The sequence below is a fragment of the Mustelus asterias genome, chromosome 9 (assembly GCF_964213995.1).
Source record: "Mustelus asterias chromosome 9, sMusAst1.hap1.1, whole genome shotgun sequence".
Classification (NCBI taxonomy): Eukaryota; Metazoa; Chordata; class Chondrichthyes; order Carcharhiniformes; family Triakidae; genus Mustelus; species Mustelus asterias.
In genome coordinates, this window is record NC_135809.1 from 16,667,713 (window position 1) to 16,682,817 (window position 15,105).

The window sequence follows — 15,105 nt, forward strand, 5'->3', positions numbered from 1 at the left end:
CAGTGCCCAGCAGTCAATAGGGTAGGGAAAGGTCTTGGCAGGAACTGGAAGGTGAAGCAGTTGCTTGGCAAAGTTGGGATTGGCTGGGAGAGGTTGGTGTATGGGGTTAGGTTCATGGCCATAGAATCTGCCTAAGATTGGAAAAGGGATTAGCCTGGCATAGTGGGGGTCAAGGGCTTCCACATGAGGTTTAGATCAGTACTTTCTGTAACTCCAAGGACCACTCAGCTCCTGACCTCATTAAAGATTTGGTTCAAACATGGACAAAAGAGCTGAACTCAGATGAAGTGAGAGTGACTATCCTTGACATCAAGACAGTATTTGACCAATTATACAATAGGAGCTCCAGCAAAACAGAAGTCAGTGGGAATAAGGGGGAAAACCCTCCACTGGTTGGAGTCATACCTAGCACAAAGGAAGATGGCTGTGGTTGTTGGAGGTCAGTCTTTTCAGTCCCAGTACATCACTGTAGAAGCTCCTCAAGGTAGTGTCCTGAGGTCCAACCATCTTCAGCTGCTTCATCATTAGGTGAGAAGTGAGGATGTTCGCTGATGATCATTCACGGCTCTTCAGATACTGAAGCAGTGTCTGCCCATTGGCAGCAAGACCTGGACAAATTCAGGCTTAGTTTAATAAGTGGCAAGAAACATTAGTGCCACGCAAGTCCCAAGCAATGACCATCTCCAACGAGAGAGAATCCTATCATCTCTCCTTGATACTCAGTGCAGGATTCAGTGATGATAATTGCATTATCAACAACCTGGAGGTACCATTGACCAGAAACTGAACTGGACGAGCCACATAAATACTATTGGATGGGTGTAGCACCAACAACACCCAAGGAAGTTGACATCATCCAAGACAAGTCAACACACTTAATTGGTACCCCAACCACCATCTTAAAGATTCACTCCCTCCACCACTAGTGCAGCAATGTGTGCCATCTGCAAGATATGCTGCAGCAACTCACCGAGTGCTCCTTCAACAGCACCTTTCAAACCCTTGAAGGACAAGGGCAACCAATGAACTACCTGCAAGTTCACTTTCAAGTCACACCATCCTGACTTGGAACTAACTATATTGCAGTTCCTTCACCATTGCTGGGTCAAAATCCTACAACACAGCAGTTTGAGAATATGGCTCACCACCACCTTCTCGAGGGCGATGCAAACTGGCCTAGCCAGTGACAGCCACATCCTGTGAAAGAATTAGCAACTGTAGGCCTATGAGGATACATAAAATATAACTTTTAAACTTGATTTCTGATCCACTTCTGGCCTACCTACCCCTGCTAAACCTGTTACTTTCCCTCTGTATCCTGATATTGACTTGCTCTTTTGAATCAACAGGTTATTAAATATTTAAAAATCCCTAGGAACAGTTTACTACCCAAGTCCTAACTTTCGGCTGCCCAATTGATTCATTTTAACATAGAAACAAAGAAAAACTACAGCACAAAACAAACCCTTCGGCCCCACAAGTTGTGCTGAACATATCCTTACCTTTTAGGCCTACCTATAACCCTCCATCCTATTAAGTCCCATGTACTCATCCAGGAGTCTCTTAAAAGACCCTATTGAGTTTGCCTCCACCACCACTGACGGCAGCCGATTCCATTCGCCCACCACCCTCTGTGTGAAAAACTTCCCCCTAACATTTCCTCTGTACCTACCCCCCAGCACCTTAAACCTGTGTCCTCTCGTAGCTGCCATTTCCACCCTGGGATAAAGCCTCAGAGTCCACACGATCTATGCCTCTCAACATCTTATATACCCTCGATTAGGTCTCCTCTCATCCTATGTTTCTCCAAGGAGAAAAGACCGAGCTCCCTCAGCCTATCCTCATAAGGCATGCCACTCAATCCAGGCAACATCCTTGTAAATCTCCTCTGCACCCTTTCAATCTTTTCCACATCCTTCCTGTAATGAGGCGACCAGAACTGAGCACAGTACTCCAAGTGGGGTCTGACGAGGGTCTTATATAGCTGCATCATTATCCCCGGACTCCTAAACTCAATCCCTCGATTGATAAAGGCCAGCACACCATATGCCTTCTTAACCACCTCCTCCACCTGCGGGGCCGATTTTAGAGTCCTATGGACCCGGACCCCAAGGTCCTTCTGATCCTCTACGGTACTAAGAGTCTTTCCCTTAATATTGTACTCCTTCATCCCATCTAACCTGCCAAAATGGACCACTACGCATTTATCTGGGTTGAAGTCCATCTGCCACTTCTCTGCCCAGTCTTGCATCCTATCAATGTCCCTCTGTAACTTCTGACATCCCTCCAGACTATCCACAACCCCACCAACCTTCGTGTCGTCGGCGAACTTACCAACCCATCCCTCCACTTCCTCATCCAGGTCATTTATGAAAATGACAAACAGCAAGGGTCCCAGAACAGATCCCAGGGGACCACTACTGGTGACCGACCTCCATTTAGAAAAAGACCCATCTATACCCACTCTCTGCCTCCTTTGGGCAAGCCAGTTCTGGATCCACAGGGCAGCAGCCCCTTGGATCCCATGCCCTCTCACTTTTTCTAGAAGCCTTGCATGGGGGACCTTATCGAACGCCTTTCTAAAATCCATATAAACCACATCTACCGCTTTCCCTTCGTCAATGTGTTTAGTCACATTTTTGAAGAACTCCACCAAGCCTTTGACAAAGCCATGCTGGGTATTCTTGAGCATACTAAACATCTCTAAATGCTCATAAATCTTGTCCCTCAGGATCTTCTCCATCAGCTTACCAACCACTGAGGTTAGACTCACCAGTCGGTAATTTCCTGGGCTATCCCTATTCCCCTTCTTGAAAATAGGAACCACATCCCCAATCCTCCGGCACCTCTCCCGTCTCCATCGATGACGCAAAGATCATCGCCAGAGGCTCTGCAATCTCTTCCCTCGCCTCCCACAGTAACCTGGGGTACATCCCATCTGGACCCGGCGACTTATCTATCTTGATGCCATTCAAAGACTCCAGCACAACCTCTTTGTTAAAGTCCACATACTCAATCTTTTCAGTCCACCGCAAGCCCGATGCAAATGCAGCAGTTTCTTAACTCGCGGGGGTGCTGGCAGTGAGTTGTCATTTCCACAAGACTCACAGTGGAATGGTGCAAATCATCCAGCAGTTCGTGACAATTCTCCGATATGCCCTGCCACTGCTCCCAGCAAGAACGGAGAATTTAACGCTCAGTCAAAATACAAGGATGAGTAGTGTTTCCTTGAGTATAGAAGATTGAGGCTGAGGTGAATAAAATGTTCAAATGAAATGATGGTGTAGATATGGAGGAACTATTTCCTCTGGTGGGGAACCCAGAACAAGGAGTCATAGAGGTTTACAGCACGGAAACAGGCCCTTTCATCCAACTTGTCCACGTCGCCCTTTTTTTTTTAAACCCCGAAGCTGGTCCCAATTGCCCACATTTGGCCTATATCCCTTTATACCCATCTTACCCATGTAATTGTCTAAATGCTTTTTAAAAGACAAAGTTATACCTGCTTCTACTACTATCTCTGGCAGCTTGTTCCAGACACTCGCCACCCTCTGTGTGGAAAAAATTGCCCCTCTGGACACTTTTGTATCTCTCCCCTCTCACAAACCTATGCCCTCTAGTTTTAGACTCCCCTACCTTTGGGAAAAGATATTGACTAGCTGATCTATGTCTCTCATTATTTTATAGACCTCTATAAGATCACCCCTCAGCCTTCTACGCTCCAGAGAAAAAAATCCCAGTCTATCCAGCCTCTCCTTATAACACAAACCATCAAGGCCCGGTAGCATCCTAGTAAATCTTTTCTGCACTCTTTCTAGTTTAATAATATCCTTTCTATAATAGAGTGATCAGAACTGTACACAGTATTCTAAGTGTGGCCTTACCAATGTCTTAGTCATCCCAACTCATAGAATCATAGAAACCCTACAGTGCAGAAGGAGGCCATTCGGCCCATCGAGTCTGCACCGACCACAATCCCACCCAGGCCCTACCCCCACATATTTTTACCCGCTACTCCCTCTAACCTACACATCCCAGGACTCTAAGGGGCAATTTTTAACCTGGCCAATCAACCTAACCCGCACATCTTTGGACTGTGGGAGGAAACTGGAGCACCCGGAGGAAACCCACGCAGACACGAGGAGAATGTGCAAACTCCACACAGACAGTGACCCGAGCCGGGAATCGAACCCAGGACCCTGGAGCTGTGAAGCAGCAGTGCTAACCACTGTGCTACCGTGCCGCCCTGTATTCAATGTTCTGACCAATGAAACCAAGCAGGCTGAAAGCCGCCTTCACCACTCTGTCCACCTGTGACTCCACTTTCAAGGAGCTATGAAGTTGAGATACCGATCAGCCATTATTTAATTTAATGGCAGACAGGGACTGACTGACTCCTTTATTACTAATATTCCTAACTATGGACTTGGGTGTGCAATTGTGCTGGGTTGGTGTGCTTGCATTTATATAGCTCCTTTCACATCAAAACTTCCACACAAAATGGATGCTTGCCAGAGTTTGTTGCTTTCTATCAGCAAATGTTTACAACTCAATGGAGTACAGTTGAATAGGGGGTCATTTAACCACTCCCCATTGCAGAGCTTCTAACCATTTTCCATGGAAAAAATATTCGGACTTTGAAAATGGTGCAAGTTTTGGGTAAGAGTTAGTGGGCAAGTTGTAGAATTGTGCTAACTCGTATTCCATTGTTGGGAGTTACTTCCAACTGAACTTTACATTTTTCTTAAACCCTAGTTTTGTGCTTCTGTACTTGCCAGACTGCAAATGTCTATCTAATGGGAGGATGTTTAGGGGCTGGCAAGCAGAGCGCTCCACTTATGTTCCTTGTTTATTTTCAGGATTAAGTAAACTGCAGGTGCACACTCATTCAATTGCAATGTACCTGTGGCCTGGGCAACACCCTGATGCAAGAGAATGTGATGTCAATGCCTAAGCGTAAATCATACACGAGCATTTAAGGATTCTTTTGCATTCGATGTGAAATGTATAAATAAACAAGAAAAGACATCTCACAACATTGCTGGCAGGACAGAAAGATAAATTGTATTGGGATAGCTAACACTTCCAATTTTGTCATCCTCCCAAGAAAATAGCTTATCAAGTTCAGTAATTTGGTACATACATTAGCAGATGCTTACTTTTGGAATATTGACAAATGGTGCATTGGAGAACCGAGCGTGTGAATACTAGGCCCCGGCCTTTGCTACCATAAAATGTTTTTAAAAATTAACATTTCTATTCTAAATTTTTTCTTCATAATTTGTTAATTCAATTTTGAAAATAAGTTATCAGTCTCATTACTTATTAGTTCTTGTCTGCATTCCCTCCCTCTTTTGTATCTCTCTATCAGCGATGATATGACCTTGGTAGCTATGAAACGAGCAGTGTAGTTTAACAAAGTGCACCATTTATGTTACATAATAGTTTCACTGCCCTATGCAATAAAATTGAATTGCTGTATTCTGCCTGTACAGTAATAAATAAGTAAAAGGTTTGAAGGTACTGATCAAAGGTCTCCAGTAATAAGAATGAGGAAAGATTTTGTGTACTAAGTGGGCTTGTTGAGGCTTTCTACAGAGGGCTTATTTAAGATCATTTATCACATTGGTGTAGTGCGCCTCAAAATGAAGATCTGTCAATTTTTCTGTCAAACTTTACTCTTGATGATACAATAACTGGGCAAAGGTAAATGTTGTAGAAAGATTGAACGTAACGACACCAAATCCGGAAATGTTCGCCATAGGAGCATGCCTCTTGACCAGTTTGCCGAATGAAAAATGGGAGTGTATTTTTTTCTGAACAGCTGAAGAACCCGCAAATTTGTCAAAGTGTTTTTTGGAAAGAGTTTCAGGTTCGTGTTCTAGTCAAACTTATGACATGGATGTCTTAGGAGAAAATGAAGCACTGCAGCAGTTTTTTAAAGGTAAGAAGGTCCATGATTTTTCTTTTGTGACGAGCTCTTGAACTATCAACTTTAGAAAAGTTTGTTTGTCCTTTTAAGCCATTTTGACTTTTTGTGTATTTAGTGCAAATTGGCACAATTTTCAGAATGACCATCTGGAATGGTCAGAGAGTAGAACTTGAAAGGCATGTTTGAGGGGCGGAAGGGTGTATGCAGATTATCTGGATTGCCAATTTATATGTTGTTTCCTTCTAACAAACATGTTAGTCCACCCTGTGTTCTCAAATTGTACAGATGGATTATTTTAGGTTGTGGAGGATTAGTTACTTGTAAAAAAAAAAATGGGAATGGAGGAAGAGAACAGATGGCAGGTCTACCTGAATAAAGCATCTACTTCAGTTTTTGATAAGTTTTAATTTGTCTCATTGGATCACAGTGTAACCAGCATCTTGGGGGACCTTTGTGAGAAATCCACAGAAGTTGTGTTAGGTGGCATCAGTCACTTGGGTTCAAAGCGTGGTGTGCCTGACCACATTTCACCTGTTTTATATGGACTGTACTTACTGGGAATATTAGGCTGCAAGATATATTTTATAACTTGTGTTATCCTTACAAGTCTGTGTATATCTGTAAAAGGTATAGCTGGGACGAAGGAATGGTGTATTATAATTAATCTTTTCTTGTTTAATAAATGTTTTATTTTGTTAAAAGTTAATCGGCAATTGTATAACTCTGCTCATTCGTGTCTCTAAAAAAAAGTTAGTATCTATCAAAGTTAGGATCAATTAAACTAGGTTCCATCCTGAAATCTGACCAGTAGTAGCATCAGCGGGGATCGTGACAAATATAATAGCAGGACTTCATTAGAATTTTTGTCCTTGGTTTTGCACACTGGCAGTTAATCAGATTGACAGGCTGAACAATGCCTGGCAAAAGGTCTGCCTGTACAAGGCCAGCGAGCTGAGGATCGGAAAGGAGGGAGGGAGAGATCATGGGATGGAGGAAGGAGATCGGAGGGAAGGAAGAGATTATAGGAGGTGAAAGATGTTTGCAGTGTGCATTCTGGCTATCAGATTGTGGATGAGTGTTGGTTAATCATAGGAACATGAGTAGACCATTTGGTCCTTTCTTCAATCTGATCCAATAAGATCATGTGACCAATGATCTGTGACCAAACTCCATATACTCATCTCAACCCTGTATCTTTTCATATCTTCGGTTAACAGAAATCTTAAAATTGATTTGGCATGAATTGCTGTTCGTGAAATAAAGTCCCAAACCTCTATTACCCATTGTATCTAGGACTGGGGGACAATCGGCCAAAATAGATTCTCTCCATCTACCTTATCTGTTCTACCAAGAACAAAGAACATAGGAACAGGCCCTTTGGCCCACCAAGCCTGCACCAATTCATGATGCCTTTCTAAACTAAGGACCTTATGCTCTATGCTGTCCATATTCCTCTATTCCCTGCCTATTCATGTGTCTGTCAAGATGCCTTTTAAACATTGCTATTGTAGTTGCTTCTACCACCTCTTCTGGCAGTGCATTCCAGGTACTCGCCACACTCTGCAAAAATAAACTTGCCTCTTGCATCTCCTTTAAACTTTCCCCGCTTTTACCTTAACCTTTGTCTCCTAGTAAATGACATTTCTACACTGGGAATAAGACTCAAACTATCCATTTCATCCATGCCTTTCATTAGTTTGTAAATTTCTATCCGGTCACCCCCCAGCCTCCGACGTTCAAGTGAAAACAAACCAAGTTTGTCCAATTTCTCCTCATAGTTAATACCCTACAAACCAGGTATCATTCTGGTAAACCTCCTCTGCACCCTCTCCAAAGTCTCCACATCCTTCTGGTAGTGTTATTCCCAGTAAGTACAATCCATGTAAAACAGGTGACCCTAGTTTTTATTATCTTTCCTAATAATTTAACCTGTGACTGGGTATCATTTTGGTAAACCTATGCTGCATTCTATTCAAGACCAATACAATCATCTTAAGATCTTGATCCCAGAACGGAACTGAACTCTCAGTATTTCAGGTGTAATTTAATGTGGGCCTTGTGTAAGTGAAGCATAGCTTCTACTGCCTTGTATTCTATTCCTCTCGCCAAAAAGATTAGCATACCTATTGATGATTTTCTGTAACTGTTCATGACACTTTAATAATTAAGGTACATGAACCCCCAAGTCTATTTGGATTTTTAGTGTTCCTAACTTTCCACCACTTAGAAAATCACTCTTCTATCCTTTTAGATCCAAAGTGTATAACCTCACAATTGCCAAGTTTGAAATCCATTTGCCTCAATTTTGCACATTCATTTAGGTTGTCAATATCTTGGTAATATTATGCTTCCCGAAAGGCCTCTTCTTGTGCTGCACTGTTCTTTGTTCTTTATAGAACAGATAAGGTAGACGGAGAGAATCTATTTTGGCCGTATTTTTTGAAATGCCACCTTTCCATCTCATCATCTAAGCTGTTAACAAATACAGTGAATAGTTGTATAATCACAAGTCACATACTGCTCTGTCTCCAGCTGCTCAGCCAGTTTTCAAACCTGGTCAATAATTTGCCTTCAGTTCCATGAGCTTCAATTTTAGCTATAGTCTCTGAGGAACTTTATCAAATGGCTTCTGAAAGTCAGTATAAATAATAAAATTGGGCAGCACGGTGGCACAGTGGTTAGCACAGCTGTCTCATAACGCCAGGGACCTGGGTTCGATTCCCGGCTCAGGTCACTGTGTGGAGTTTGCATGTTCTGCCTGTGTTTGCGTGGGTTTCCTCCGGGTGCTCCAGTTTCCTCCCATAGTCCAAAGATTAGGTGGATTGGCCATGCTAAATTGCTCCTTCATGTCAGGGGGTCTAGCTAGGGTAAATGCAGGGGGTTATGGGGATACGGCCTGGGTGGAATTGTGGTCGGTGCAGACTTGATGGGCTGAATAGCCGCCTGCACTGTAGGATTACATGATTCTAATAGACATTTTCCCGTTAACTACTTGAAACAGCTCTTCAAAAAATTAAATCATGTTCATTCGAGGTGACTGATCCTTTACAAATCAGCCCAAGCCTGGTTATTGTCCAGACCTTGTTACATTTGGACATGAAAAGCTTCAGTCTCTGGGGAGTCGCGAATGCTGCTGAATATTGTGCCATCATCAGCAAATATCCCCACTTCTGACCTGATGATGGAAGGAAGGTCATTGATGAAGCAGCTGAAGATGATTGTGCCACGGACACTACCCTGAGGAATTCCTGAGTGTCCTTGAACTGAGACGATTGCCACAGTCATTTTCTTTTCTGTGAGGTTTGGCTCCAACCAGCAGAGGCTTTCCCGCTAATTCCCTTTGACTTCAGTTTTGCTTGATCTTTTTGAAGGCACATTCGATCAAATGCTGCATTAATCTCAAGGGCTATCACACTCACCTCATTTTTGGAATTCAGTTCTTTTGTCCATGTTTGAACCAAGGCTCTAATGAGGTCAGGGGCTGAGTGACCCTATCAGAACCCAAACTGAGCATCAGTGAGCAGGTATTGCTAAGCTAGTGCCACTTGATCGTGCTGTTGATGACCCTTTCCATCATTTTACTGATAATTGAGAATAGACTGATGGGTGGTAATTGGCTGGGTTAGATTTGTCCTGCGTTTTGTGTACAGGACATCCCTGGGCAATTTTCCCATGTTGCCATGTAGATTCCAGTGGTGTAGCTGCGCTGGAATTGCTTGGTGAGGGACGATCCTTTAAAACATGCCCTCATGCACTCTTCATTGAACCAGGGTTGATCCCTGGCTTGATGGCAATGGTAAAGTGGGGATATGCCAGGCCACTAAGTTACAGATTGTGGTTGAGTACAATTATGCTGCTGCTGATGGCCCTCACATGTAGGCCAGACCAGGCGTGGATAGTGGATTTCCTTCCCGAAAGGACATTAGTGAATAAGATGGGTTTTTAGGACAATGATTAATGGTTTCATGGTCATCATTAGACTCTGAATTACTTTTTAAAAAATTCACAATCCACCATCTGTGCTGGCATTACCCCGAGTTTCTGGATTACCACTATGACAATAGTGAAAATACCACTATGCCACTGCTCCCTGGCTGCTAAAACCTTTGGCAGAGAACCTTGTTAACATGTCATATTTACTTAAATGCATACTGAGATTCCATCCCCTCAACCAGAGTGTCTCTGAAGGCCTCAGAATCCTGCTCATTTTTTTGATTTTTTCCATCTCTTCTGAATTATTATCTACAATGATTTTCTTGGCTGCTACTTGTCCGCGGTTATGCTGATCAGATTCTCCAGTGGTGAATTAGTTGCATGAAAAGGTTTTTTTTAATAAGAAAGATAGCAAATTGAATGATTACATGACAACGCATAGACATAGATTCCAAAATTATAGCAGCTATGTGGACAGATAGGTATGCTATTAAGCAAATGAATGATCTTTAGTGCCTTTGTATTATAAAATGAACTTATTTGTGCAAAAGAGCAGTGGCTTATTTTTCTCTCTTTAGGTCAGGATCTCAGTGGAGCACTAGAGAATTCTTGTGTTGACACCAGTATGCTGGAAGCATACATTAGTAATGACCTGGATCCAGGAGCCATGTAAGTAGTTTGGTGATAACTTGGGGAAGTAATATTTTAATGGCATTTCTGATTCATTTTGTGTGCCTATTAACTTGACCTTTGAATTGCAATTGTTATTTCACCCTCATTATGTTTATCATTCATCATGATATTTGAGTCATAGAGGTGTGTGTAGAACCTCCATCAATTAAATTATTTCTGATCTGTAAATGAGTGTTGGCTCAAGTGGAGCATAGACACCCACGTGGACTGATTAGGCTGAATGGCGTGTTTCTGTGCTTTAAATTCCATGTAGGCTGAATATAGAAAGTTCAGAGGGAAGTGAGAGGCAAAGAAAGTGTGAAGAGAATAGCAGCTAACATAAAAGGGAATCCAAACGTCTTCACTGGCATATAAATAGTAAAATGTTAGTAAGGGGAGGGGTGGGGCCAAAAAGGGGGTCCACACTTTGAGAAAGAGGACATGGCTGAAGCGCTACATGAGGACTCGACATCTATCTTTACCAAGGAAGGGTACTGCAGGAATCATGGTGAATAAGGCAATAGTTGAGATACTAATTGCCTGGACAAAAAATATCGGTAAAGAAGAGTTTTAGAAAGGCTGGCTGTTGATAAAGGTGAAAAGTTACCAGAACTGGATGCTGAGGGTGGAGTAAGGCCGGATATTGCAGAGATGCTGGCCATAGTGAAATGATAACCTGGGACAATATGAGCACTTATTTGAAGAAATGTAAATTAATTGAGGAAAGCTGGCATGGATTTGAAAGGCAATTACTGTTTGACCTGAATTTTAGATAAGTAACAGGGAGAGTTGATGAGGGTAATGTGGTCGATGTGATCAATATGGACTTCACTAAGTTAAGTATAAGTTTTATTTATTAGTCACAAGTAGGCTTATATTAACACTGCAATGAAGTTACTGTGAAAATCCCCAGTCACCACACTCTGGCGCCTGTTCAGGTACACTGAGGGAGAATTTAGCACGGCCAATCCAACACATTTTTCGGATTGTGGGAGGAAACCGGAGCATCGGGAGGAAACCCACGCAGACACGGAGAACGTGCAAACTCCACACAGACAGTGACCCAAGCCGGGGATCGAACCCGGGTCCCTGGCGCTGAGAGGCAGCAGTGCTAACCACCGTGCCACCGAAAGTCATTTGATAAATAAGTTTGCCAGCAAAATTGAAATCTATGGAATAAAATGGACAGTGGTAGCATGGATACATAGTCAGCTGACTGGCAGGGAATGGAGAGTAATGGTGTAGGTGTACAGTGGAGTTCCCAGGGATTGGTACTCAGATCACTGCTCCTCTTGATACATATTGATGACCTGCCTTCTGAAGTCTAGGTCACAATTTCAAAATTTGCACATGACCGAAAACTATGAACTGAAGAGGATAATGATGAACATCAAAAGGCTATTGGCAGGCTGGTGGAACGGGAGAACACACGGCAGATGAAATTTGATGCAGAGAAGTGTGAAGTGATACATTTTGATAGGAATAATGAGGAGAGGCAACATAAACAAAGGGTACATTCTGAAAGGGATGCAGGAATAAAGACACCTGAGAATATATGGGCACAAATTGTTGAAGGTAGCAGGGCACGCTGAGAAAGTGGTTAAAAAGGCATCTGTGATCCTGGGCTTGAAAAAAAAATAGAGGCATCAAGCAAGGAAGTTCTGACAAACCTTTATAAAATTCTTGTTTGGTTTCAACTGGAATATTATGTCCAATTTTAGGAATGATTTGAAGGGATCAGAGAAGATGCAGAAAATGGTTCCTGGGATGAGGCACTTCAGTTATAATAAATTAGAGGAGTGGGGGTTGTCCACCTCAAAGTACAATGGGGTCAAAAGAGAAGTTGGACCCAATAATGGAAGGGATGGAAATCAGACACTGATTTAAAGTGATTGGGAAAAGAGCCAAATGCAACTCGTGGTACATTTTAAAAATTATGTAGAGTGGTTAGGATTTGGAAATACATTGCCTGAGAGGGCGGTGGAGGCATGTTCAATCGTGGTTTTAAAAAGGAAATGGGATAAGCACCTGAAGAGAGAGAATTTGGAGCACTATGGGGAAAGTGCTGGCAGTAGAACTAGCTAAATTACTCTAGCAGAAAGCTGGCATGGAATAGAAGGGCTGAATGGTCTTCTGTGCTGTAACCTATGATTCTGTAATTTTGTGGAACATGTTAAATTGTTCCACTTGTAGTTTATTTGCAGTGTATACTTGCTCACTTTTCCTAAAGGGAGTGATTGATGCAGTGTATGGTTTCAACACTCCAGAGTCTTGCCCATGACCACTGTGAACCTGGAAAGTGGGTGTTGGGCGGTTACCTCACTGTGCTATGGATAAGCAATGGGAAAATCACAGCCACGCTTCATCTTGTCCTCAATTTTGTATTATTTGGTGATCAGGAATGGGATTCCTGCATTTTCATCTTTTGCTTGCTTTACCCTATGTACACTGAGGCAGATTTTGTTGCCCCCTCTGCTGTTGGGCTCAGACCAGGAATAACCTGGCATATTCTTAGTTTCTGACTTAGTACTACATCAGGCATTTACTTAAACATAAGTGGGGTCTAAGTCCATCACGTTCTGGAAGTACTGTTATTTGTCCCACTATATTGTACTCTGGAGTCAGAAGTGATCTATGCAACATGGGCATGTTTGTATTGATGTGAAGCAAGAAAAAGTGCTCAAACACAACAAAATGTTTGATTTGAGTGTACATTACCAAAAAGTAAAACATTTCTCTGTCAATGCAGTACTTTACCAGATTCACCACCAGATTCTGTTTCGGAGCACTGTTCGCCTCCACAGATGACAGGTATGTGACTTTTCCGTACAAGATGACTAATGTTGCATTTTCTATGTAAAACAAGGCTTTGGAATGGGCACGAGTATGTAATATGTAAGTTAGTGTAAACGTATCATAACGCTTATCATGGAAATGCTTGTTTCTTTGGTCTCATCGTACATAAAAGATACAAGGTTTGAAAGGTGATTTTGTGGTAATTACTTAAATAATTTGCCTTCGTGCCACTAATCCATCTCTTCTGTTTCTCCTGGTCTCAAATTTCAGCATTGGACCTCACTTCTATCTGTCCTATTCGTTTCTCTTTACATTCTACTGCCAATCTCAACACATCTGCTTCACCCTGTGACCTTGATATCCTGTTGACTTTCTCTCTTGCATTGCCACAGATGATGCCCCCTAAATTCTACTCATACCTGGGTTTAAAATAATCCCCAGAACCTTACAGCCCACTTCTCAACCAAGCTTTTAGTCTCCCCTACTAGTACATCTTTCTTTGGCTTTGTTGTAATCTTTGTCTGAAGTGCCTTAGCATGCTTTATGTTAATGATGCCATATCAGTACAAATTGCTGTTGTATACGATTTGTAGCTTCTATCCATGTCTGCGTCGGTTTCCTGCACATTCTACAGTTTCCTCCCACAGTTCAAAGATGTGTAGGTTAGATGGATTGTCAAAATGTGCCACTTAATGTCCAAAGATATGTAGGTTCGATGGATTAGTCATGGTAAATGTCAGGACTACGGGGATAGGGAGGGGAGGTGATGTTGGGCCTGGGTAAGATGCCCTTTTGGAGATTTGGTGCAGACTCAATGGACTGAATGGCCTCTTTCTGCACTGTAGGGACTCTGATTCTAATTTCTGAATTATTAGTCCAGGTCCCTGGATTACTAGGACTACTGTTTCTATTTCACTGGAGCAGGGAAGCCAAGACGAGGTTAGATGGAGGTTATTAACATTGTGAAGAGTTTGACAGAGTTAATATTGAAAATCAGTTTGGAGGAGGGGTAGTCATCAATTTAACATGGTCACTGAATGACAACAGAGGTTAAGAGGAATTTTTTCTTTTGTAAAGATTTGTTGGACTTTGAAATACTCTCCAGTAGATACTGACTGTAACAGGACTGCTGCATCTTTAGAGAGAAAATTGAATAGTTAACAGAGGATTTCAGGGCTTTGGATCGAGATCAGAGCAGTGGGAATAGTTTTGAACTGTGTAGATATGGAACCGGCATAGATATCATGGGTCAAATGACCTTCTGTTGATTACTTTGCATGTGGCTGTCAAATTTAAGATGTTCATTTAGTTTTCACCTGCCTCATCACACTCCAGTTTATATGAAAAATGCTTTGCAATGAGATGATGCTGGAATAACTTTATATTTTATTCAGATGTGCAGTGTAGTGGTACAAGAGGAGCTGGAATTAATTCCCAAATGGGACAGCCTTCTTCAATGAGCCATCCAAAAGCTCCGTGTAGATATGGTGAGCTGGTGCTCCCCACTCATTCTAACTTGCCAAAACAACACACGCAATTTAGACTTCAGGAAAGTTTTGTGAAACCCGATGTAAATACGCCTGTAAGCAACAGTTCGATGCAGCCCAGCTATGTCGGTGGGCCAATTCTTCCAGTTCAAGAGAACACCTATCACCACCCTGAGTGAGTAACTTTCATTTAAATATTAAAACAGTATTTACATTTCAGTTTGTATTCCATTATCTGGGGCATTTAAACAAAATCTAATTAATTTGTAGTTCTCAACATTCACT

The 15,105-nt window shown here is 42.3% G+C and overlaps 1 protein-coding gene across 1 annotated transcript in view; it reads left to right on the top strand.

The window, feature by feature from the left end:
• Positions 1 to 5,898: 5,898 nt before the first annotated feature.
• The window catches only part of myrfl (myelin regulatory factor like), a 60,123-nt gene continuing 50,916 nt past the window's right edge, over positions 5,899 to 15,105 (top strand). Inside the window, exons 1-4 of the mRNA XM_078221079.1 lie at positions 5,899 to 5,944; positions 10,444 to 10,534; positions 13,287 to 13,348; positions 14,728 to 14,995. Of these exons, the coding sequence (XP_078077205.1) occupies positions 5,899 to 5,944; positions 10,444 to 10,534; positions 13,287 to 13,348; positions 14,728 to 14,995 (467 nt within the window). The remainder of the gene's footprint in view (positions 5,945 to 10,443; positions 10,535 to 13,286; positions 13,349 to 14,727; positions 14,996 to 15,105) is intronic.